The sequence below is a fragment of the Cynara cardunculus genome (genome assembly GCF_001531365.2).
Source record: "Cynara cardunculus var. scolymus isolate 2C chromosome LG 12, CcrdV1, whole genome shotgun sequence".
NCBI classification, from domain to species: Eukaryota; Viridiplantae; Streptophyta; class Magnoliopsida; order Asterales; family Asteraceae; genus Cynara; species Cynara cardunculus.
This window is the reverse complement of record NC_037539.1, coordinates 1,142,442-1,169,770: the sequence shown is the minus strand read 5'-3', so window position 1 is coordinate 1,169,770 and position 27,329 is coordinate 1,142,442. Positions and strand designations below refer to the sequence as shown.

The 27,329-nt window shown below is 36.5% G+C and overlaps 2 protein-coding genes across 7 annotated transcripts; one reads left to right on the top strand and one right to left on the bottom strand.

Moving 5' to 3' along the window:
• Positions 1–689: 689 nt before the first annotated feature.
• On the bottom strand, positions 690–5,746 carry LOC112523595. 2 transcript variants are annotated; one of them, XM_025133263.1, is made up of 6 exons: positions 5,618–5,746; positions 5,355–5,531; positions 4,063–4,227; positions 3,240–3,440; positions 2,469–2,566; positions 690–1,385 (listed from the first exon to the last, which is right to left on the bottom strand). In XM_025133263.1, the coding sequence occupies exons 1-6, from the start codon at positions 5,679–5,681 to the stop codon at positions 1,275–1,277; spliced, it is 816 nt and encodes a 271-aa protein (XP_024989031.1). In that variant the 5' UTR covers positions 5,682–5,746; the 3' UTR covers positions 690–1,274. The 2 variants fall into 2 exon arrangements, with proteins under 2 accessions (XP_024989031.1, XP_024989030.1); XM_025133262.1 differs by having other exon boundaries at positions 690–1,381; positions 5,618–5,745.
• Positions 5,747–9,105: 3,359 nt separating this feature from the next.
• Positions 9,106–26,722, top strand: LOC112522496 (AP-1 complex subunit gamma-2-like). 5 transcript variants are annotated; one of them, XM_025131653.1, is made up of 19 exons: positions 9,106–9,376; positions 9,453–9,546; positions 11,830–12,132; positions 12,232–12,373; positions 13,714–13,887; positions 15,885–16,064; positions 16,400–16,554; positions 17,186–17,276; positions 17,804–17,967; positions 19,071–19,125; positions 19,507–19,629; positions 19,750–19,845; positions 20,865–20,992; positions 21,912–22,016; positions 22,145–22,404; positions 23,132–23,383; positions 23,766–23,941; positions 25,246–25,350; positions 26,396–26,654. In XM_025131653.1, the coding sequence occupies exons 2-19, from the start codon at positions 9,515–9,517 to the stop codon at positions 26,489–26,491; spliced, it is 2,637 nt and encodes an 878-aa protein (XP_024987421.1). In that variant the 5' UTR covers positions 9,106–9,376; positions 9,453–9,514; the 3' UTR covers positions 26,492–26,654. The 5 variants fall into 5 exon arrangements, with proteins under 5 accessions (XP_024987421.1, XP_024987424.1, XP_024987420.1 ...); XM_025131656.1 differs by having other exon boundaries at positions 9,106–9,546; positions 13,714–13,770; positions 13,834–13,887; XM_025131652.1 differs by having other exon boundaries at positions 9,106–9,546; positions 26,396–26,722.
• The last annotated feature ends 607 nt before the right edge of the window (positions 26,723–27,329 follow it).

The window sequence follows — 27,329 nt, the reverse complement described above, 5'->3', positions numbered from 1 at the left end:
ATTCACCAACACCTCAATACTCAATTCTCATGATGCCACCTCAATACTCTTGGTTCTTCCTTTAATATATATATATAGATTCTTCTTTTTATCCATTAAATTCAATTTTAATTCCATGTATCTCTTAAATTTAGTTATTTTTTAAATTAAATTCCTTTTCATTAGTCTACGAACTTTAATCGTTCCAAACGTTTTACTAAAGTTCATATGTGAAACCAGAAAATAAAAGAAATAACTAAACTAGTTTAAACAAAGTTCACACAAGAGAACCAATGATTTTCGTTTAAAAGTTATTATGTTTGTTTCATGTATGAATTTTAGTTGTTCCAATTTTTTACAAAATTCATAAGTAAAACCAGAAAGTGAACGAGATAATTAAAATAGTTTAAACAGAATTCATAGGTGAAACAATGGTTTTTGTTTAAAGTTCATTACAGTTTTGTTTCAAAATGATTAGTGAATGAAATAATTAAAGAATGTGATGATTAAGTGAATGAAATAATTAAGAAATGTACTATCGGTATATGAGGAAGAAGAAAATAGCCTGATTAGCTCAATTTTGTACTAATTAGACGGTTAATAAAAGAATGTGCCAGAAAAATTACTTTATGAACAAAAAATATCTAACGCTAACACGATACAACAGATTATCGCATTCGACATAAATGACAACGGCTCTCGACCAACTTGACAACACAACAAATCAAATTCGATAGTAATCAATATATTCATGCATCGATAAGTTAGAGAAATAGAAAGACATCATATCGTTTACGTAGTATTCAATTAACTTCGCGTGCAAGATAACATGATACAGTTACTGAACGAGACCGAAAAACCAAACTTCTAACAAACCCCCGATCTTCCATATCTTACATAATCAAAGGACCAACCCCCGGGATTCAACCGACGAAGTTCTTTTACTACTTTCTACAAAACCCGCAAAGTTGGCATGTATTTGCCTATCTAACTTCCCACGTGTTTCTAGAAACTCATCGTTCTTCGTCTCTTCAACTCGATACGGATTTTCTTGATACGATAAAACCGGTTTAGGGTTAAGGGAACCATCTAAAGTGATCAAGTCTTTTAATTCGTCAACTAAATCCTGGGTTTCGATTGTTTCATTCTTACCTACGTGATCGCAATCTAATAAAGACACAAATTTCACAGGTGGGGGCGGAGTTGGGGGGCGGATCATGTTAAGGCCAAAAACTAGGGAGAGTTGAGAGAAAGATAACCTAAGAAGCTTATTTAAGAGTTTGTAGAGATTATTACTAGCAATTGCGCTTCTGTTGACGAAGAAGGAGGTCCGTGCTTGTTTCCCCAGATGGATTAGGTAATGCTTCCATGTCGTGTTGAACCGAGGATGGCCTGAAGCTTCCTGTCTACATACAGACTTTTGTTAGATAAATAAGCTTAACTTATTTTTTGAGCTTATTGAAAAATCCCCGTTTGGTTGGCTATAAGCTAGCTTTCTCGAATGCTACTTGAAGTAGCGTTTCAATAAGCCCCAGTGGTTATTTTTTTCCAATTATGCCCCCATATATTTTTTCCAATAATTTTTCATCATGTTTTTGTAGATCATTTTACATTATCAACTAGTCTTTACCAAACATGACCAGTTTATTTCTGCAAAAATTTTACTTGCCACACACAAAACCCACCTCCAAGGACACCGATGTGAGGGGGCACTTTTGGCTCACTTAGTGACTGAGGCTAGTGGGAGCCTAGGATCCAACCCGGAACCTGTCTTGTGTTTGGGCAAAAAATCACCCCACCCCTCTGCCAACCGAGCTACAGGCCGAAGGCAACATGACTAGCTTATTAGGTAACAACTAGCTTATCAAACATAGCCATAGGTTATCGAAAAAGTCAACTTTATAGTTTTTCTTGTCCCAGAAAGAACACATTGCAAAATCTAAGAGGACGTTTACCAAACGCTTACCCAGGTAAATGCTTACCAAGTCACATTACCTTATCGGATGAATATGACAAGAACCAAGAATCTTACCTGATAAGAGCGAGGGCAAGGACCGAGAGTCTTACCCGGTAAGTGAGAGTGACGACTTTTACCATGGTTAGTGCTTATCGGGTAAATTGTTGCATACGATGCCGTTTTTATTGGACTAAATCTTACCCCGTAAGTGATAGTATTGAATTTTATCAATAAGCGCTTACCGGGTAAAAATTTGGTAAACGGCCCCTAAGATTAAAGATGAACTTAGCGTTCCAACTTCAAAATATAATCTTCAATTTTTAAAGATTGGATAAATAGTCCTTAAATAGGATCATGGTTGAAAATAGTTTTTAAATTGAACTCTTTCTCTTTGGGAAGGAGGGATCTATATTTGATGAAAGAGAATTGTACTGTGGTAGTGTGGTGCTTGGAGACAGTATTACACAAAGCTGGAGTCCTGGGATTTATAGCTAAGAGCAATAGCAGTACTGAAATTTATAGAGAAACTTACATGAGGGAGGACGTAAGGACGAATGGCAAACCCGATGATCAACCCAATTAAACAAGCAACTCCCATGCCGATGCCCCAGGCTGTCGTTGATCCGAGTCCTGAAATTTTGAATTTTTAAAGGGCATGTTATATTTCTAAGCGGAAGAATCTTGACAAGCTATTATAAAAGTTCAAGGACATTTCAGCAGCGACTGAAAATGGTAAGCGCTGACCGGGTAGGAGTGTGGTTTGGGTAAGCACCGACTGAAAATGGTTGTTTACCAAGTGTTCTATAGCAAGTGTTTACTATTAAAAGATGACCATTGTAGAGGAGAAATCAAATACAAATCATGCAAAGGTTACAAACCATACAAACCAATCAATGAAGATATTTATGGAAATGATGAAGGTTCGTTTATTATGATTTGAGTATGTATGAAAGATGATTATAGTTCATTAATTATAATCAACGCTTTATATAGGAAACAATCGATATATTTATGAAACTAAATATTCGTCAGACTAGATGGCCGGTTGAGATTGGTTTGTATTTGATTTGTCCTCTACCATTGTAACCCTCTCTATAATTAAATGTTTGATGAAAAAACCCTAATTGGAAAAAAAGGTAGCATGGAAAGACATAAACCGACTCAGCAAGTGAAATAATAATGATGGTCAGGTAGGTGCTTGGTCAACACCTTCAGTCATTGAGTAAACATGTTGATGCTGACCGAGTCAGCCAACCGAATCAGCAGTGATCAGCGGTAAGTAAACTATAAACCTAATGCTTACCAGATCCGGAAGAACTGCCAGCACAATCCTCAGCCTTCAGATCAAGCTGACGGACCAATCTATTACCATGATCAGAGATCAACAATGTGCATCTCTGAGGGTCGAAAGCCAGCTCAAAATCATCAGAAAACGAAGCATTCTGTGCAGGTCCATCCGCTTTGCCTGTCTTTCGTACGTAGCCCCCAGCAATTGTGGTCACGCCTATGAAGTCATTCATTCAAGAAAACCGATAGTTACAACAAATAATTTACCAACTAGAATCCTTGCAACTTCAGTCCAAATTCATGCAGAAACTCTGAAATTAACTCGAGTAAAGCACATGTCAGCAGGTCCTAATAGAAAATCATGCTATTTGAAAGTTGACCAATTGAAACATTCAGCGTATAGATATAATGCCATCATATATGCATCTGTTTTTGAGTCTCCAGCAGTTCGTGTACAACAGATGATACGGTGGCTCTTTTCATTGTAGTTTAATTAAAACTTGTGTTCTCATTGTAGTTTCAAAATATATACATGGCCGCACACAAAAGATTGATACGGTGGCTCTTTTCATGACCCTATAAATTTTTACACTACGACGGAGGAACGAAACTGTGGTCCGTGCCACCATATCCAATACACTGGGTCCGTCCCTGCTCCCATCTATTGAGCACACGACATCTAGCATTTTTCATTGATTCATTCTTTCTCTTTCACCATAAGATGGACATCATAGAAAGAATAGTAAACGAACATAATTAACTATCCAGTATATACAAGAACATGAAATGTGAAGAGTAGGAACTTGTGACTAACTTTGTGCGTGAATATATCTATATACCTGATTTGCTTATTTTCCTTATCACATGGTTGGTCATGTCAGCAATGTAAATGTTGTTTTTCCTATCAAGAGCAAAGCTTTTGGGCTTATTAAACATGGCAGACCCCAAATCACCATCCATATACCCAGCATCACCATTACCAGAGAGCTTCTTGATATCAACCCCTGAAAACAATAATAATCATATTACACATCCGTATCCTGGTATCTAATAGATACGAATGTAAAAACATGAAAGAAGTACAGTTTCAAGCAGCAATGCACAAAAGTCACCTTTCTTGCATGAGTTCTGTGGTTTTTCCTATCAAGTTTGCAATGAAAATCAATCCCCAAAAGCCAAAATAAAAATGCAATTCATTCTGTTTTGGATCATCCAAAATAGTTAAATGATTCATATCATTGAATCCCTCGTGTTGTTTGATGTTGTTGGGGAAATTGGGTTTGTGGTTTTATATAGCTTGGATAGATTTCTGGATCGTGTATGGAAAGACATTTTCCAAATACTATATTTTCTACCCTATAATGCCTTGGGTTTGCACGAAATTAGTACCAGGATAATCCAGAAAAATTCATATACGAATTAAGGCATAAATTTATATATATATATATATATACACACACACACCATATCACATTTTATGTATTTATATGAGAGATCGACGATTACAGGTGATGAAAACGATTAAAATATAATTTTATGGCAGCTATATCCGTTAACAGATAAAGTTTGTGAGCAGCTATATCAGAATCAGAAGGCAACATCCAAAGCTCTGGTTCCATGGTCCAGAGCTCTCATTTCTACCAATTTCGGGAACAATTTCAAGAAGGCTTCCAACCTTCTGAAATTCGTCCGGAACATCCCGAAACTAAAACTCTAAGTCTAACTCTTCTTGAAATCCATAAACTTCGGGGCGCTGCCCCTCGACCCCTCCCACTTATCAGTGAGTGGGACCACTGCCAGGGGCGCTGCCTCTTGGACCCTTCAAGAGGCACAGCCCCCCTTGACCCATCTTTCAATCTAAGGTAATAGGGACAACATTTGTGAATATGCACTCGACACCTCCTAACCTAAGGTGATAGGGACGACATTTATGAATGTACATTCGGCACCTCCTACCTCACTTTATTTACCTTATCACCTTAATCAATCTCAAGTAAATTACAATTACACCAAATGTTTGATGACACTAAAAATCACCAGCTAATGTTGGTGTGAAGAGAGTTTTATAATCTCAAGTAGATCAGAAGTAAAAGGAAACATCGTAATTCGACTATAACTCCGTTACTTATACCTTGAGAATCGGAAAACGAGACTGTGTAAATTGTACTTTTGACATGGTCGAGGATGATGAGATCGGACGATGATCCATACAGAGAGAAGACGGAGTAAGGGTTGATGTTAAGCTTGTCTCCGTCGATTAATGTAGTTACAGTGTAACCTTCCTCGAAGACAATCTCGCCGCCGATTCCTACAAGGAATTCGTGCAAAACATCGTTGAGTAAGGAAAAAAATAAAAAATAGCGATCAGGATACAGAAAGTTGAGAAATATTTACCTAGAGTTAGGTTAACAAGAAGGATGAAGCCGATGATGAACCGGAAAATTGAAGATGAAGCCATGGAATCTGCAGAATCAGGGAAAAGTGAAACAACAGAGAGTAAAGTTACTTGGGAGTTGGGACTATCTGATATTTGATTATCAGCAAAATTCTCGAAAAATAACAAAAGCAAACAGCAAAAAGCAAACATGATGGAATTAGATATTTTTGACTTAAACGAATCTCAATGAAATTTGACCATATATATTTGGGTGGCAGAAATTAGAATGAAATCTTGAATTAGTATAATGTCTTTGTTTGGACTATCTACTTTATCGTTTTGTTCACACCCTACCAACCATTATGCCACTATTGTCGTCGTCATATCTATCGTCCCAGCCCTAACCAACCACCACTCTCGCCCAACTCCTGCTTCCTAGGTAGGGGTTATTGGGGGGCAAGCAAGGTGGGGCGAGACAACGAGGGTGGGACCAGAGTAGGACAGTGGGTAGCAGGGTAGTAGTTGTAACGACTACAATGGTAGGATGGTGGCATGGTGATTGGTGGTGGGTTGGGGGTGAGTGGCAGTTGGGACAGTGACAATAGTGGTGTGGTGGGGGTTAAGTTATGAGCATGACAGTAACGGTAGTAGTATGGTCATAGTAAGGATGTGCAGTGAATGACCGGAGGTGGGTGGGTATGACGACAACAGTAGTGGCATGGTGGTTAGTAGTGGGTTAGAATGGGTGGGTGGGTGACGGTGACAATCGTGGCGTGGTGGTAGGGATGGGGCATGACGAACAATATTAGCATGGTCGTGGTGGGTAGTTATGGAATTCAATTTCTTTCATTATGCCAATGAATAATGAATTCATTAATTTGTGGAATTCAATTAAATTTGAATGATTCCATTCACTTCAGAAAATGAACCAAACAAATGAACTGAAATTTGGTCAAAGGAATTTGTCATTATAATTCCACCAAATTCCTTCGAATTCGACAAACCAAACAACCCCAATAATAGTTCCAAATTTCCAATCTTTTTGAAAATGTAGTAATCGAAATGAAATTTGTGTAATGAATTAAAATACGTTTGTTTAATTCGTTAGATATAACTTTGGAATTGTAATAAAATAATTATAAATGACGAAACCTTTTTATAACATGGTGGTGGCGGGACAATGGTCATGGCAGCAGTGATGGATGGACCACTCTATTGGGTACAGTGTCGCGGGTCATCATTTTGTTCTTCCGTCGTAACGTAAAAAATTATATGATTGTAAAAAGGGGTCATCGTATCATTTTGTTCCTAAATTATTTTTCTAAACAAATAAATCTTTAAACTTTATGAAATCGAACAATAAATCCTTAAACTTAATAAAACCGAGAAAAAAACCCAATGAATTTTCATATTTTGAACGATTACGTCATTTGTAAATCCTTACACCCGTAAACAAATAGATTTATCCGTTCTCTTACATGTATTAGCAAATCAATAGAAAAGTACAAAAACTAATAAAACAAAAAATACACCATTTTTATTAACCTTGTTTATTTTCCAGACTTAAATGATAAAACAGATGTTTGTTGTGACTCTATGATTGTAATTTGAATACAGAAAACAAATAATTATTAGATTGTCATTCCAGTAAAGTCGTCGATTGTAGCGGTACCTGAAATGAATGTTGAATGCTCCGAGGTTGAAAGGCAAGTAGATAAGCTTCAAATCTAAAAATTAAACAATGGATAGCGAAAATGGTATTTAATTAGTTTTTTTATTAGATTATTATACTTTGTTACTGATTTAGATACATCAATTGATAAATGACATATTGAATTCGTTTTATAAGTGTAATTATTTTATACTTCAGGAACCTAATCTATACTATATTATAAAGCATTTGACAAAAACTCTTAAAAATAATTTTTTTTTATGCATGGAGTACTGTATATTGATGCATATTACTTAAAATTCAAGATTACAAGTAAATTATGCATAAGTACAACTTATTAAAAATTAATGTTTGAATTCGTGTAACTGACTGCGGAAAAACATAATTAAATAGAGGATAAACATCTCATTGTAAAATATAAAAAATCTAAAATATAATTAGGATAATTATCGAGTTATAACAGAATCATTATCTTTATAAAAAATTTATTGTCAAGCAAAAAATAAATTAAATTATCGTAAAAAATAAATTAAATAAATTATATAAAAAACAATAACTTTTAAATAGTTAATTTGATATTAATATCGACATATTTTTTCAAATTTATGTTTATTCAAAAGTAAAAACATTATATTTCTTAAAGCCACATAAATCATATTATATCAACATACAAAAAGTAAATGGAAATATTAAAAGAAAGATGTATCTCGCTGCATTGCGCGAGTACCATTTTAGTCATTAAAAATATGAAAGTTTATTGGATTTTTTATATGTTTTAGTAAGTCTAAGGGGTTTTTTCTGTTCGATTTCTAAAAGTTTAAGGATTCATCCGTTGAAAAAAATAGTTTAAGGATGTAATCAGTCAAAACATAATAGTTCCGTAAGTTTTTTAGACCTTCCCCTGAATAAAATCATTATTATAACATTTTTAAAAAGCAAATATAGGAATCACCAAGCCAATTAAAAGAGTATAATCTAAAAAATGAAAATTATGTGAAAAAATAATGTACTTTAAATTAAATCCTATTTTTGTTAACGTACTTTCAAAAATTTCATTATAGTACATAAGATGTAAAAATTTAAACATCTATGTACCCGAGTAACTGGTTGAAACATTAACCAGTTACCATGTTAATGTGGCGAGTGATGTGGTATCCAACTTAGTATTATTCACTGAAACATTAATCGGATACCACATCACTTGCCATATCAACATGGTAACCGGTTAATGCTTCAGTCAGTTACTGACTAATTAAATGTTTAAAATTTTACATCCTAGTCACCTCCACACCCCTAAACCCCCAACCACCACACCACCACTGTCACCGCCCCATCCCCATCCCCATCCCCAAACAATGAATGGAGATTCCAATCTTTTGAGAGATTTAATTCCAATTTCTACCAATCAAACGCATTGGTCAAATTCCATCAAGTCCACTCTACTCTATCAAAAGTCAAATTTCTCTAATGAATTCTAATTTTATTAAATTTCATTATGTGAACCAAACGACCCCTTAATAAACTAGTTCTTCATTGAAAAACTAGTTAATGACTACTAAAATAGTTGATAAAGTAGTCATGTTTGATAAAAACTAGCTGATAAACAAATAATTAATAAAGAACACTTAGAAATTTATCAAAATACTATGATAAATAACGTTTTAATGACAAATCAAAGGATGCTATTTCAATAAACTAACTTCAAGGGTGTTTGAAATTGCTTATAAGAATAACTTATTGACTTATTCCGGTATGACACCGATAATAAACATTTTTAAGTGTTTGGATAAATAATATATACTGCTGCCAAATCGGTAATAATGACGTTTTTAAACCCTTAGACTTATAATAACTTGATAACACCCCTTGGTTAACAATGGATTATATGAAAAGAATTGCAGTCGAGTGCTTCATTTTCAAAGCAACAGACAAACACTCCCCCGTTTTCCATCTTTCATCTTTCGCCCACCCAAAAGTGGAAAATTCTCATACGCCCAATTTTGATTGAATCCGGATTCACCATTATCATCTTCGTCTTCAGCTTCATATCAGCTTCAACAGATCAATTAAGTCTCAGATCTTAATTTGCTCTTCACAGATCACCGTAGTTGATCTTCCCCAGATCTCGTCTGAATTATCAGCTTCTGTATAATCATATACCTAATCGCCGGTTTATTTAGTTTCGTTCTGCTGTAATCTGGATCTGATCGAGCTTTCCCGCGGCTTCCAAGCGGACCCAATCATGAATCCCTTCTCGTCAGGGACGCGTCTAAGGTGAGTTGCTTTTTGATTGATCGATTTTGGAAAAAGTTTAAACTCGGTGGTGTTTGTTTTGACCTAATTCGTATGACTGTGATCTCGAATTTTTGAATTGAATGATAGTGTGTGATTGTTCCTAATCGGAGTATATGAAATGGTTTCATTTAGTAATTTAACTGAACCACCTTGTGGATGAACTAATACTATGAACTATAAGAATGTTTATGCTAAGCTGTGAATAATGGAGATACCAATATTTGAAGAACATAGTGAATGAAAAGCATAATGACCAAGGTAGGAAGTGTGTCGGCAGGAAGTTGTGCGTAGGCAACTAGGAACTCCTTTATTCACAATATTGTCAAGGCTAAACATAAACCTAGAATCATACCACCCCATAACCCTTTGGCCAAACAGAAAGGCCTTGTTGTAGCCCTGCGTAACAAATTGGCAGAGGCATGACTTATTTCTTGCGATAGCAAGGTCCACCATGTTTCTCTCTATAGAACACGTCCCACATTTTTTACCTACGAGGCGCTTCTGCTCTTTCATTGCAAAAGACAAGGACACATTCAGTAGGGACTAATTAACAAAACTTAATGCATTCATTTTTATCTTCACACCCGTTTACAATAGTAAGCTCACATTAATTTCAAATTGAACTTGATTGCTGTGTGTTCCTTCAGTATACTACAAATCATATTCCTACCTTTGATGTCCTTCTATAAAAGGCAATCTAATTCATCTATCATCCAAGATTTGCTTAAGACTCTATGCTCACATATTAATACACAACCATCTTTCCAACAAGGGAGGGCAGCCTAAATCTGTCATGAATGTTGTATGATATACAAGGGGATAGTAGCGTTCTGGAGATATATTGCAAATTTAGGACCATAATGGCCATAACTATGTCCTTTTAGTGAAGTGGTCAAAGTAGGATTCTGGGTTTTAATGGTGTAGATGTCTATGGTGGATTGGTTATTGATGAGATATGAACCAGCAGGCTGTGTATCGGATGAAACTGTTAATGGAGATACCTTGGAAGGAAATTCAGCTGATACTGTCTCAAACATAGAAGCTAGACGTGTTTGTGCCAAATCATAGACGCAGATCCAATAAAAATGCTGGACGAGCTTCTTACTATCTTATTTTCAAATTGAGGAGGTTAAATATAGGGTTTTGCTTTGAAGCATAAACAAGTTGGTAGACAAAGATGGTGTTTGGGAGGACAAGGGGTTATGTTTTAATTATTTTTGTCCATTTATACACCCAAACCAATCATACTAGGACTGCAATGAACGTTGACATTTAGAACACTCGTGAAGGATTATACATAGAGGGGACAAGGTGAGCAACATCTCAGGTGTGGTTGGTAAGTATGGTAGAGGAACCTAATATGTTAATATGTGTTATTGGATGGAAGAAGAGAGAGGGAGGCAAGAGACATTGATGGTTGTGTTCTTTGAATATTAGCCCGATACTTACAGATGCATTTCTTGCTTGGGACAAATCTCATTGACGAAGAAGGAACAAGCATGATCTTACAACTAGTCAAGTCAACTACTTTCTAGGTCATTCTTGAATTTTCACTGTTCATCTGAAAGGTAAGTGAAGAGGTCTCTCAGAAGTGGAACTAATGGAATTTTTATGGCCTTGGACTCTATTCTAGTTGTGTGTGAACTCTTGTATACTGGTTTTCTCCTGTTAAGATCCACACTTTCCTCGATGCAATTGATTCATTGTTGTAAATTTCTTTACATTTTTGTAACAATGGTATCCGAGCTTTGGCAAGAGGTCCCAGTCTACCGCCCCACACATCCGAACCAGCAAAACTCACCCTATAGGAAATTGGTGTGGCCCATTCCTTACATGCTTTTCTGGTACAATGTAACAATGGTGCTACTTTGGAAAAACCCAAAGAGAGAAACATACGAAAAAGAAGAAGAAACACAATCGTAAGCAATACATTATGTTAGTCTTGTTCACCAAATCACCCTTGGTTCTTTTGCCTTTAAGAGACAAACCAACTATTTTTTAAGTTTCATCACCATGTCTTTCTTGCATTTAGGTGTTTGCACATGAAAGTCCTATTTTTGTTCTCTTGCTCTGTTTGTGTTGGCTTGCCTTTCAGTTATCAGTTATCATTTACCAGTTACTATGCTTGTTTCTCCTTTGAGGAGATTTAATCCAGCAAAATTAAAAACTTCGTTTGGTTCAAATGTCTCCTATAATTTTGAAAGTGTCTCATCTACGTCACAATGCTTAGCTTGTGAGATAAGGTTTATCCTTCATTTGCAGGGACATGATTCGGGCAATACGTGCCTGTAAAACTGCAGCAGAGGAACGTGCTGTTGTTAGAAAGGAGTGTGCTTCTATTCGTGCAGCAGTTAGCGACAATGACAATGATTATAGACACCGTAATTTGGCAAAGCTCATGTTTATTCACATGCTAGGGTATCCCACACATTTTGGTCAAATGGAATGCCTCAAGTTAATTGCAGCTCCTGGGTTTCCAGAGAAGAGAATAGGATATCTTGGACTTATGCTGCTTCTCGATGAAAGACAGGAAGTTTTGATGCTTGTCACCAATTCATTAAAGCAGTATGCACCTACCTATTTTTTATTTTTATTTTTTATATTGTGTTCTGGCAACATGAATGCTTATCTTCTATTCTTGGCACTCTGTTGCCATTTTGGCAGAGACCTTAACCATACCAACCAGTATATTGTGGGACTGGCTCTTTGTGCTTTGGGCAATATATGTTCTGCTGAAATGGCTCGTGATCTTGCACCTGAAGTTGAAAGGCTGCTGCAATTTCGAGATCCAAATGTTCGGAAGAAAGTAAGTGAAAATATCCCTCTGACTACACAATAGAAGGCATCTAGCAGGTCTAAATTGGATTCCATGTATCTTGCTTGCAATAAATGCCGCTATATTTCTATTTGTCTTATAGTTATTTTCTTAGTCACATGTATACTCTCTTTGTCCCAAAAAATGCAACTTACACTTGACACATCGTTTAGTGAAAATGTTTGAATATTAGTTAGATGTAAAAAATTTCCCCTTTATACAAAGTAAGAACAAAATAAAAGTTGCAGATATCAAGTGATGATTGCTAATGGGCAAAACAATTAAATATGGCTCGAGAACTTACCAAAGAAGGAAATATTGCATTTTTGGGGACTGAGAGTAGATGAGACAGATTAACTACTCTACTTACATATTATGTAGTCAAACTCACTTAGGGTACGACACGTGATGGCAATTTCACTGTTCTTTCTGTTGTGCTCCGTTGGAGTCTCGGACGTATGCGAAGTTCGGTGCTAGAGGGAGCTTTGGGATCTTGTACTTGGTGATGCCCCATTTATGACTCATTTATCTCTAAAATTCCAACTGTAAACCCTCCCTCACTCATCTACCAACATATGATAGAAAAAATATTTGAGTGGCCACCCACCTTGCACTAATCTATATTTTAGCCATTAATCTAACAAAATCAATGCGTTGACCACTTGTTATATGTTCTATTTTGGTCACCGCCTGTCACTGTTAATTACTTTTTGCAATTTTTCATTATGCTCTTGTTCAAAAAATTAAATAACTAGGCACATGGATTGAACTTTTTATTTTGGTCACTCAAATATAAAAAATCTAAATTTCTTTGTTTTCATTATCAAGAGAAAATCAGCAAGTTATAATTATTTTGTTGATATAACGTTACACCACATGAGGTATGTATTTTTGTTTCTTGATCACATCAGACAAGTGGCCTGACAAGCTGAGAACTGTGTTAGCTCTGATCCTGTCATCATTTTCTTTTGTTGTAATTGTGTGCCCTTTAGGATTATACTGATAATGAGTATACTCCCTATCTGGAAGTGTTTGTTATCAGCTTGAATATTTTAGTCCTGGCTTGTTTGATGAATCTTCTGTGTGCTCCAGGCTTATTTTGCTTGTTTCCAAGTTCCAGTCTATATGCTTTCTTCTGGTGTTTTTTTTTTCTGACCAAAACTTGGGGCATACTTTGAAGATAAGCGATAAAAAATTATAATATAGAATGCTTGGACTTGGAGTAGTGCATTTGATCTGCATTTCTTCATGTTAAATTCATAATATTTTATCCGATATTAGTTTTTTGCTCTGTAAAGTGTAGTACTTACTTATGTTCTTACAATGTACAGGCAGCACTATGCTCTATTAGGATTGTAAAGAAAGTCCCCGACCTTGTAGAGAATTTCGTAAACCCTGTTGCTTCCTTACTCAAAGAAAAGCATCATGGAGTTCTTTTAACTGCGATGCAGCTTTGTGCAGATCTGTGTATACTGAGTGAAGAGGCTCTTGAATATTTCAAGAAGGTACATTGACCTTGTTTCTCCCATATTTTGACCAGAGTAGAATAAATATTAGCACCTGGTATTAAGCATGCAATCATTGATGACGAGGACAGATAACTGCTTGAAACCTAAATGATTAACTGCCTGTGTCGCGTCGAAAATGAGTCCAACCACAATCACATAAAACATCATAAGAGCAAAAAGCGTGATATATGCCTTCACTAAGTTTAAAATGTCTCAGTAAAGAACTCTTATTTCCTTTTCAAGCTGATTTGAGATTGTTAGGAGTTAACATTTATATGAATGTATTGTACAAGAAGGTTATCCTTGGAACAGGAAAGACTTGAAACCAGCAACCAAATGGCTGTGAATGTATGTTGGTCATCAGAAGCATTATAACCTGAGTTGTAGCTAAGCTGGGAAAATGACTTCCGAAGAAAGGGATAATTTTGTTGCTAACATGTCGATCATAAAATCATCAGCTAAGGTTGGGAGGAAATCTGCATCTTAGGTTTCATCTGATTGTTGGATGGTTGTGAAATGGAAAGGGATTCATATAGTACAACTGTAAATTAACTAAAATTTAGTGGATAACTTGTTGGGCAACCAGAAAAACTTTTGGGAAATGAGATTATTTTGATTTATACTAAAAACATGAAATTTGAAGAAACAATATTTTATGACAGTTGTAATTAGTTGGAGTAGGAAGATAAAACAGGAAATTTACTGAACTTTGTTTGGACATCATGAACAGAGTAAGTTTATCTACTGGCAGAAGCGTTATGATACATTATTCTACAAACGGGGGGAGACATAAACTAAATCTGAGCTCCACATAAGGGAAAGTCTCTTTAACTGGATAGTTCTCCTTATAACATAATAACGAAGAAGACTTCAACTGCAGCCAAGCTCATATACAAGAGAAACTGAGCTGAGAAACAACTTAACTGAACAATTTTTTTTTTTAAATGGGTATCCGAGCCAACGCTCGACTAAGCCCAGGCACATCCAGGGCTAAAGCATGCCCCTTTAGTAAATGTCGCACAGGATGTGTGAAGAGGGGTTCGAACCTGGATTCAGCGCTATGAACTGCCCAGGCACTAACCACTCCACCACAACACTGAACAATTCTTCTTAGTGCACTTGGAACATTTTCTATGATCTCCACATGGCATTATATTGGAAGTATGGCTTAGGTTGGTTTTGATATGGTAAACTATAGGCTATATGTTAAACCTACTACATGTTAGGGGTGTGTTTAGAGTATTAATATTCCATTTATTGGAGTGGATTATTTCTTACTATATGAGACCCGAGGATAACTCCACTAATGCATTTGCTACCAACTGGTTTGAGATGGAGCCTCCAAGGATCTTCACAATAGATGTTTGATGTATGTCTGTTTAAAAGGTTTTCAAGTGATTGAGCTACAATCAACCTTTTATTTTCACTGATTTTGAGTACCTTGCTATGCATACATGTCTGTGCAATAAGTTTAGAAACCTTTTTATAATATGTTACTTTCTGAACTTATTTACCCTTTCCCCCTATTTTTTCCAACATCGAGCTGTTTCCCAGTATTGAGGCTTTATTGGGCAGGCGAGTATTTCTATTAGTAAAACTCTGAGTGCGTTAAGGTCATGCTTGCTGGCCATTTCTGTTGGTGATTTGGTTTAAGTATGTGTGTTGTTATATCCAGAATAAAGTGATCTCTAGGATGATATTCTCATTGTTCTAATATTGATGAAGTTGGTTTTGTTAGTGCTGAACTACTAATTCATGGACTTCATTTCTTCTACTTCGTTGAGTGCCTTAAGCCCTTAACTTGTTCAACTTGAATGAATTAATTGTTGTTCAATAGCCGGTGTTCCCCTCTTTTCTACGTACCTTCAGTTTTTAATGCATATTTGTTTAGCTGAGAATGAATTGCCGTACCATTTTAATGTCTTTTAAAGTGCCCAAAACCGGACAAATCTATTAGATGAGATCTTTTTTCTTCCTTTTCTCCTTTGATCTAGAGATGCACGGAGGGCTTGGTAAAAGTTCTGAAGGACGCTGTGAACAGTCCATATGCTCCCGAATACGACATTTCTGGGATTGCCGACCCTTTTCTTCAGATAAGATTGCTGCGCCTTTTACGCATATTGGGCCATGGAGATGCTGATGCTAGTGATTGCATGAATGATGTTCTTGCTCAGGTCAGCTTCCATCTTGTATTTTATATCCTGATAAGTTGTCATCACGTCTGATATAGAGTTTATAATTATTTATCTGCATGTTTTGCTTGATTGTTGCTCTCATTATATTTCCCCCCTCACTAGAGTAACTTGTGCTTGTATCACATCATTGAAGTGTGACTGCTAATAGTGTCACAGCTAGTAGTTTGATTTAAGTATTTGTTAATTCATTGTCATTACGGCTTGATGAATTTTCTTTTATAACTGTTATGACATAAAACTACCAACTTGTAAAAGTGTATTGATGGCCTGAAATGAAGTCTGCTTATACTGCTTCTCTTGCTTATCCTGTCTAGGTGGCAACAAAAACTGAGTCAAACAAGAATGCAGGGAATGCCATCCTTTATGAATGTGTAGAAACTATTCTGAGCATTGAAGATAGTGGTGGCTTGCGTGTTCTTGCAATTAATATTTTGGGGCGGTTCTTGTCAAACCGTGACAACAATATCAGGTGAAGCGTCTCCTCTTCCATGGTATTAAAAATCTGCTCCTCGTGCAAAATGAAGTGGAAGCCCAAGTTTCTTTCAGTTTTTATGCGGACCTTATAGTATCATGACATACATATAGTTAACTTTGACTATCAAGTCTCATGTAGTTCTGAAAAAAACATGAAAATATGTGAACCTGTTAAAGCTGAAGTACCAAATTGAATATGTGTTGGTAAATGACAATATAGTACACGAGTGCTATAGTACACGAGTGCTTCCTCTATGATTCAGGCTTTCATTTTTGGAATCAGAGAATATAATCTGAAATGCTTAAAAGTATGCAATACCAATGTTCTACTCATCCCTTTGTGTTACCTTAGTAAAAAGGCCCACGATCAACTTTGTATGCTCATGCTAATTGCTATTGATGGTATGATATGTTGCTTAACACGATAGCAGCCTTTCTCATGATCGCTCCAAAGATAACTTTCCATGGGATATATTGTAAACGTGACTGGTCAGATTGTTTGTTTGTTCCTTTAGATGTTTCAGATTTTGGTTTCTACTGGTTCTTGATATGCTATAGGATTGTTGAGAACTACCTGCTGCTAACTTTTTGGTTCAGTAATTTAAAATTTGAGCCTTACATGGCAGATATGTTGCATTGAACATGCTGATGAAAGCAATATCAGTCGATGGTCAAGCCGTGCAGAGACATCGTGCAACAATCTTAGAATGTGTGAAGGTAATCTTATATTTTATGAATAAGAGTACATTTATAAGAGTGGCAAGGGAGTGGCGTTCCGCTTTGATCTCATTTAACTCTTCATATGTTCTTAAGTAGTGGGTACATTGTTTCTTCTTCCTTTCACTTCCCTGTATTCTTGGTATTAGTCACTTAAAATTATGCTATCATTTCTGTACTTCAAAGCACAGTTGTGTTTATGATTGGATTATATTTATCTTCTGTCTGTTGTAGCTAATTTAGTGGGTTTTCTTATATTTCACTTCATTTCCAGCTCCTATGTCATGTTGTTGTTCAATAGTTAGTGTATCAGCCCATAAACTCCCCCCCCCCCTTCTTGAAAAGTCATTTTTTCTTCTTGGACAGTTGAAATAAAAGTTCACAGTTATTGTAGGTGAGCTACATAATTGAACATTTACCTGAATGTGATTTCTATTGAGAGTTATGGCATAACGTTGATGCATCACCCTAGAGTTCTGTCTACATTACTACATTGTTATCTCAGAAAGTGAACTTTTTTGATTCAGGATTCAGATGCTTCAATTCGCAAAAGAGCCCTTGAACTTGTGTATCTTCTGGTGAATGAGAGCAATGTAAAACCTTTGACCAAGGAGTTAATTGATTATCTGGAAGTAAGTGACCAGGACTTCAAGGGAGATCTTACTGCAAGAATTTGCTCCATTGTGGAAAAGTAAGCAGAATCATTTTCTATAACTGTACTGTCTTTTTTAAGGTATGCAATATTTATATACAGCAAGACTCACACACACTCTTCACCTTTGGTGAGGCTTGAACCCTTGGGCAATGACCCTTTGGTACAACTGTATTCTCTTGTTGGTATGAAAATTACAAAATTCTTACAGCCCACTGTAACCATGGTTTATTGCAGAAAATATTAAACTGCTACACACTGGGTTTCTTGGAATCATCGATTTAGCATCCCTCACTTTTTAAAGTGATCTGTGGATGGGAAATATCAAGTTCATTCACCTCTATTTGGTGCTTTGAAATGGAAGTCACATTGGAAGGGCATGGATGTATTCAGTACTCTAATTCATCCCCTAGCCAGATGTTGCAATTTCACTTCCACACAGAGGATCATGCGTCAGCTTGCATTTCTCTCTGGCCTGATCCTTGGTTCTCCTCTTCCATACCATGATAAAAAAAAAAGCATTGGAGTTGAATAGATATGACGCAGCGGGAGGATTGTCAAGCGTCTAAACCCTTTAAGATGACAATCCTAGCCCGCGTAGCACTCGGAAAATTAAGAGAACTCTTAAAACTAGAGATAAAACTCTAAAAGTAACTTTATTGATCAATCATTTAATAATAACGAAAACATTGAACCCTATTTATAACCTAATCTAACTAAGAGATAACTATTGAAATTAAATTCAAACTAATTCTTATTCTAAAATCTAAACCAACTATGAAACTAATAAAATAATTAACTAAAACTAAACTAATAATATTCCTAATCTAAATGTAAAGCTGATAAATAATAACTAAAGTTAAATAATTAACCTAAACTAATTAAGAAAGAAAATAATCAAATAAACAAATAAAAGCAATTTGTGCTAGAACCGTCAGGACATGCGTGACCTGGCATGTGACCCAGGTCGTGGGAGAAGTTGCGTAAGCCTATCTTCAAGTTTGATGCATAATAAATTAGTTTGGACATGACTATGAGGAATCATTTTCTGTTTTGACATGTGATTTGTTGAGACTCGAATCAATTTTACGATATTTCAAAATTATCTTATGCATGCTAATATCATTTCTCTATTCATCCAGGCTTTCCCCAGATAAACTTTGGTACATTGATCAAATGCTCAAGGTTCTTTGTGAGGTATGCATTTTTGTAGTAGGTTATTTTCATTGTCCCAAATAAATGCTGAACACTTGATATGCCAAATGTTCACAAGTAAATTAAACCGAGGCAACCGGTGTTCTTTCATAGTCAGGAGGTTGACTGTTTATGATTTTTATCATGTCTGTCTGTTTGTTACCATGGTGTCCATCAAGTATAGTTTATTACATTCCCTTTTACTTTAAGTCTTCTTCAAAACCATAATCTTGCTTTTAGGTAAATTTGTTCCGAGAATGCTGCACCTGAAATAGTTTATTCCACCTATTTAGACTTCTCTTTAAGCTTTATCATATGTTGAGATTGGATCTAACTTTGCTTTTGCTTAATGAAATACTAAAATCGTGTGCTAATGCTTAATAGGCTGGAAATTATGTAAAGGATGAAGTATGGCATGCTCTAATTGTTGTCATAACCAATGCATCTAACCTCCACGGATATACAGTAAGGTCACTCTATAGAGCAATCCAAACATCAGTTGACCAGGTACCATGTATTCCCTCTTGATGAGCCTTGGTTATTTGGTCTAATCTCATCTTTTAATGGAAGTTTCTGTCCCCATATACACATGGTATTGATGCATATTGTTTGCCTGCTTTTAAACAGGAAGCAGTTGTTAGGGTGGCAGTATGGTGCATCGGAGAATATGGTGACTTGTTGATGAACAATACTGGAATGCTTGATCTAGAGGAACCTATAACTGTGAGTTTGGTTCTTCGTAATTGAGTTAATGTACTTCATTTTTTGTTTGTTCCTTTTGGCTTGAAATTATCCAAAACTCCCCTAAACAGCATATGCTTATTACATGACCTAAAATTATCATTGCACCGAGCAATGTGGTCTGGTTCTGACTGTTGATTTACCAACGTCCACATCAATGTTCATCCAATCATACTCAATCTATGTCCATCTTACACCTATAAGGGTGTGTTTGGCATCCAGACAGGACCGAACAACTATCAGTGACCAATTTACCCCTAATGAGTTTTGTATATCTTTTATATATTTTGATTAATTTATGTAATTCATTAAACTATAGTAGAATAAATATTCTTATAACAAAATATTCTTATTTTGAGGTTATATTGGTAAAATATAAGTCTGTTCCACCCTGTTTCATTGGGTGGGGGTGGAACACGTCTGTTCCACTCTGTTCCACATAAAAAGTCCTGCCAAACATGGAACAATGATCTCTGTTCTGTTCTGTCCAATGTACCAAACGCACCCTAATAGGCAACATTTTAGAACATAAGGGGCATCTTTCTAGAGCTTGGGTATTGGGAGGATGACGTGAATGTTGCATTGTGTTGGTGTCTATAGCTATTTTGTTGTCACATATCATATAAATTTCTAATGGAGTGACATCCTGCATGTCACTCTCTCTAAGGGGCCGTTTACCCAAACGCTTCCTCGGTAAGCGGTTACCGGGTAAGCGATTACCGGTAAGAGTCAACACTCCAACGCACTTTACCGCATAAGATTGTAGTCCATCGAAACGGTATCGTATGCAACAATTTACCCAGTAAGCGCTTACCGGGGAAGAGTCGTTACACTCACTTACTGGGTAAGACTCTCCATCCTTATCATCGCTCTTACCGGGCAAGATTCTCGGCCCTTGCCATGTTCATCCGATAAGGTAAATGACCCGGTAAACACTTACGGGGTAAGCGTTTAGTAAACGGCCCCTAAAATCTATGTTTAACTTGAGTTGTTCTGCACAGGTAACAGAATCTGATGCAGTGGATGTTATAGAACTTGCTATCAAGCGCCATACATCTGATCTTACTACTAGGGCAATGTGTTTGATTGCTTTGCTGAAGCTGTCTTCACGTTTCCCTTCTTCTTCACAGTAAGTTTATGTTTGGTTCATTAAAAAATAAGTTTAGATTGCTCAACTTCAACTGACATTAGGGGTTGGGCCAGAAATTGAAGGTTCGTAAAAAACCTATTTTCTATTTTAAAACGACTTGCCCCAGTGAGATTTCTGTTTGCTTGTAGTGACAATATGTAAGATCCCACATTGGTTGAGGAGGGGAATGAAAGTTGCCTTATAAGGGACCGGATACCTCCTCCATCAGACACGTTTAAAACCGTGAGTCCAGGTGTGGACAAAGCGCACAATATTTGGTATTGTTGGTTTGGGATGTTACAAATGGTATCAGAGTTGGGACCCGGACTAGTGTGCCAGCGTCCCAGTTGCCTTATAAGGGACCGGATACCTCCTCCATCAGACACGTTTAAAACCGTGAGTCCAGGTGTGGACAAAGCGCACAATATGTGGTATTGTTGGTTTGAGATGTTACAAATGGTATCAGAGTTGGGACCCGGACTAGTGTGCCAGCGTCCCATGAGGGTGGCTTGTAAGATCCCACATTGGTTGGGGATGGGAATGAAAGTTGCCTTATAAGGGACTGGGTACCTCTTCTGTCAGACGCGTTTTAAAAACCGTTGGTCCAGGTGTGGACAAAGCGGGCAATATCTGGTACGGTTGGTATGGGATGTTACACAATAATTACTTTTTCTTTGTGTTTGCTTCTAGTTTGATCGTTTATCTGATCTATCATGCTCCCATCATTTTTTATCCCCGTCATATTTTCTTATGTATTTTGGAATGTGATGGTCCTTGATCTTCTATGCCCAGGTTTTGTTGCTTCTTGATGTGTGATAGTTTCAAAAGGATCCTCTAGCACACAACTGTTCAATTTTTCATTGTTATAACCTTTGTACGGAACCTATAAATATGCTGATATCATAGTTCTTATTTTTAGGAGAATAAAAGACATTGTTACTCAATCTAAAGGAAGCCTTCTGCTTGAACTGCAGCAGAGATCAATTGAGTTTGATTCCATAATTGAAAAGCATCAAAATTTAAGGTATGGATTCATTTTCTTCTAGGAATTGCTTTAGCATCTACTTGATGTAACATTTTTATTTTTAAATACCTTATCGCAATCTTATGTGGTTTGTAGCTAACGTGTTTATAATGCTAATGCATTTAAAGGGCTGCCCTGGTTGAGAGGATGCCAGTTCTTGATGAAGCCACTTACAGTGGAAGGAGGTCTGGTTCTGTGCCAGCAGCTGTTTCCACCTCACAGGGAAATGCACTACATCTTCCAAATGGAGTTGCCAAAATGGCTGATGCCCCTCTATTAGACTTGCTTGATCTAAGTGTAGATGAACCTGCAGCACCTAATTCTTCGGGTGGCAATTTTCTTCAGGACCTTCTTGGTGCTGATATCTCATCATCTTCATCACAATCAGGTTAAGTTAAACACTTGTGAAACTACTTTTTGCTTGATAAAATGGTTTTCTGCTGAAAAGATTGTGAATATATATATATATATGTGTGTGTGTGTGTAGGGTCAGTGGAAAACCGCAAAAAATGAAAAACTGAGGAAAACGCTAGTAACCATTCATCTGGACGTGTAACTTTTTGGCCCCCATATGTGCACAGCCCAGGTGTTCCTCAGTTTTGCACATGAGCATATGGTTACCAGGTGTTCCTCAGTTTTGCAACTTTTTGGGGGTTTTCCCCTGAACCTCCCTAATCCCTATATATATTTGATGTAACATCCTCTCTTTTTCCTCTGAATAAAGATTAGCTAGAGAGCGGACCCTAGATTTTTGGTTCGTGCTGCTTCAACAAATGTAGCTGTGCAATCCCTTTCTTGTTTAGCGGTTTTGCTAGTTGACCCAATATCAATGGGTTTCTTAGCGTTAACAGTTTTGTAGTGTGAGCCAGACCATTTATCTGTCTTGTGGCTAGGCATCAGTTTAACTGATTGAATTGGTTGGTCCGGTCCATGTTTTAGAACATTGTTCTGAACACATTAAGAGCATTGGCAATATATGAATTTGACCATTTTCTACTGAATTTGGATGAAATTTTCATGTTGTGATTATTACTATTATTATTTTACCTTTTGTTCCTTTATCTAATGATGTTTCCTTACCAAGTGGTCTCATGTGCCATCTTTACTTTTATTAGTTTCAGGTAAAATTCAGGCACAAAAAAGTGGCACAGATGTTCTGCTGGATCTATTGTCAACCGGGTCAGCTCCGGCTCAAAACGGCTCATCTACACCTGATATATTTTCCATAAGTCAAGATAATAAAACTTCAATTAGTGCTTTAGATAGTCTTTCATCACCTATGGTACCGCCAGTACAAGCCTCGCCTATAACAGGAGGTTCCCCTATGGACTTGTTAGACGGATTTGGTCCTAACCCCCCAGTACCTAGTAAGTATTAGTTAAAGTTTATATATAGAGAGGGAGGTCCACGGGAAAACCCCCAAAAAAATGAAAAAACTGAGGAACATTCTGGTAACCATTCATCTGGATGGTATGCACATGTGCATACAAGTAATTGAAGTTGTTTTTGGTGTTTATGCACGTGTGCTTGTTATGCACATGTGCATACCGGACAAATTGCTTAAAAATTACTTGTATACACATGTGCATAACGGTTACCAGGGTCAGCGTGTTCCTCGGTTTTTCATTTTTTTGCGGTTTTCTTGTGAACCCGACCCTATATATACACAAACACACACGCACATATATCATGTTGGTTAAATAACTTCTTTATCCTCGAGATCTTCTTAATGGTTATTTCCATGAACAGAAGACAATGGTCCTGCACATCCACCAATTGTTGCATTTGAGAGCAGTTCGTTGAAGATAATTTTCAACTTCTCTAAGGAACCCGAAAGTCCGCAGACAACACTCATTGAGGCAAATTTTACAAACAAGTCTTCAGAGGTTTATACAGATTTCATCTTCCAGGCAGCAGTGCCGAAAGTAAGAACAAATCTTTTATTCAATTTTTAGCTGAGCTTTCCAGATGTTTTTATTTATATTTTTTGCAAGTAGTATTAAACATGAATTAAATAAAACTTTATAGAAGCTATATATCATCTCATATTGGCCCCCATATGTGCACAGCCCAGTTAGCATTAGGTGAATCATATAAATTTTCATCTGGTTTTTTGGGTAACCGTGGGTATCTGGGCTAGCTTATGCGCACCAACTAATCCCCAGGCAACCATAATGGCCTGGAGCCATCGTAGGTGAATTTCCATGGCCACAAGGGATTTGGCAGCTCTTTGATTCTGACCTGGATTCAAACCTAGGGGAGATGAGATTTCCACTACATCTCTCAGAGCCTTAACCAGTGCCCCACAACCCAAGTGGGTATTATAGTGTGGTTGTTTGGATTTCCACCTTATTTAAAGCAAATCATTGCGTTTTTGGATCCTTCTTTATAAATAGAAGGATGGATCACTACATTCATAGAACAACACTCCCTCCGTTCCAAAATTTGGTACTATTAAGGGCCTGTCTGTTAGCACCTTAATGAGCTTAATGGGGTCAGCTATACATGACTGTTTGGTAGTGGCTTAATGATGTAGAAAGTGGCATTCAGTAAGCTTCTAGGGGGACTTTTATGCAGAAAGTCAAGTTTTTTTTCCAATGTTGTCTCTCCCAATTAAAAAAAGACGCTTCTTCCATCTATAAAAAACCCTCCCAAACAAAAACATTATGCATCTATATTGACAGACTAATCCGCACATACCACTTTATCCATCCAGAACTTGATGAAAAACCAACCAAACAGCCTCTTACTCAAATATCTAAAATGCCCATCAATAATATAAAAATAAAGGAATCTAGTGGATGAAAACGTTTGCATCGAATTAAACCACATGCTCCACCGCTTCCATCCTTCCTTCGCCTTTTCATGGCCACGTATCTTTCCGGGTTTTATTGGATAATGGGGAGTTTCGAATTTCGTGTACGAATGCTGTCAAATTCTTTGTAACGATTGCTAAAGAGTAAAGAAGTAATCATGGATTTTAACTTTGTGAAAAGGGAAATGTTGCACTTGTTTTGGAGCATTATGATTACATGTATTTTATGGAGGAAAAAAGAATTATGCTTCTTGACTTGCATTTACACTCTTCGGGGTAGAGGTCTGGTTTGTGTACATCTTACCCTCCCCATACCACTGCCAGGTGGGATATATTGGGTTCGTTTGGTTTGGTTTGGTTTGGTTTGGTTCTCGACTTATATTTGGTGATATGGTGTAATTTTTTTATCCACAGTTCCTTCAGTTGCATTTAGAGCCTGCTAGTGGTAATACTCTTCCTTCGAGTAGCAGTGGATCAATAACACAGAAATTACGAGTTACCAACAATCAACACGGCAAGGTGACGTCACCTACTTTCTTGTTTTGATTTTATAAACTCGCGTAGTTCTAAATAACTCGTTATGGCGTTGAGGCTATGCTTCGCCGCCACGTTAACCCTTGTGGCTCACTCTAAGGCTTAAACTTCCGTCGTAACGCGTTATGGCGTGTTACAAGACGTTATTTTGTAAGGCATGGGTTTTCTTTTTTACCTTTTTTAAACATATAATTAGGATATAAATGATAATTATGTACGACACCCAAGACTTAAATAAACATTAAAAGGAGACATAGAAACTAAAACCCTAAATGGGTAAATCCACAAACGGAGAGTCGAACATGAATTATTTGAAGATTGAAGAAAGTAGTGAATAGAGAAACTCGAGGTTTAATCTCGATTTTGCGGTTTTGATATATCATTTTCTTATAAGGTCGATATATTTGCTATAAATGGTTCTTTACTTTTTCGTTTTATAGCTTTAAATGAATTTAAATTGTTTAATGGGATCATTCAAAACACTAACACACATATGTACACATAGAGGATAGATCTTTTACAAACTCAACCATTAGTACAAACCATACAAACTAATTAATTGAAATATTTATAAAAATGATGAGAGTTTATTTATTATGATTTGTGATTTGGATATTTATGGAAGATGATATGCGTTCTTTTATTATGATCTAACATTTTATATTAGGAAACAATCGAGATATTTATTGAATCAGGTATTCATTAGATTAGATGAACGGTTGAGATTGGTTTATACCAATGGTTGGGTTTGTAAATGAAACAATCCCTACATACCTATATGTATACATATGGCGCCTTAGCCCTTAGGACACACCTTGAAAAACGCCATGGCCTTGCCATAACTTATAAGGCTCGAGGCTTAACCTTGCCGCCACGCCACACAACGCCACAAACTGGCGTGTTTATAACATTGCACTTTTCACAATCTTTGCGGAAACAACCGCTCTATTCTTTGTGATAGAAAATCTCAGGTGGGATATATTGGATTTGTTTTGTTCTGTAAATAACGAATGTTGTTAATCGTGAACAGAAATCGATCATGATGCGTATACGAATAAGCTACAAGTTGAATGGGAAAGATATGTTGGAAGAAGGGCAAATCAGTAACATCCCTCGCGACTTGTGAGGTTGGTGTGTAGTGTTTTTTAGTGCAATTTTTTGGTTTTGTTGTTTACTCTTTTTCAATTTCATATATTAATTGGGAGTTGGGGTTTATAGAGACAATGTGGGTTGTAATATGTAGGCATTTGGATTGTTGAGTTAAGAACTTGTCTTTTTCTTCCTTCAAATGTGGTTTTTGTATATTATGAAAACAAAACATAATTTTGTATGCAATTGTGAGGATCAAATTTTGCTCATTTCGTTGTTTGTTTAATGGGTTTCGGTCTTTTATTTAGGGTCGTTTCCCGAATGCTTACTGGGTAAGCGTTTGCTGTTCATAGGTTGAAATCCAATAGATTTAGGTGGATCCGATCTGATCCAGTCATTCAATAGATTTTGGATTTTGTCATTTGATCCAATCCAATTAACATTGTACGCCTGCTCCCAAAAGGTATAACTACAAAAAGCCCGAAGTCTAGGCCTAAAAGCTCGATCGGGTCAAGGCACTCATCAACAACAAAATAACCTACACAAATCATAAAAATAAAATGTAACAATTCTTACCATGATTTTGTGGAGGAAGATAAAAAAAATCTATAAAATAAAATACAACACATCAATAACAACAAATGGCTTACATAAAAATATAAAATAAACCATGAATAATGTAGTTATCATCTTGATTAGACATTCGATTGTCTAGTTTGTAATATGATGGAGGAATTAGTAAAACAAAAGGAAAAACATTAAATGAGATATAATAATCTGTATATATATTAAAGGAAGAACCAAGAGTATTGAAGTGGCATCATGAGAATTGAGTATTGAGGTGTTGGTGAATTGTGGTTGAGTTTGAGATATCC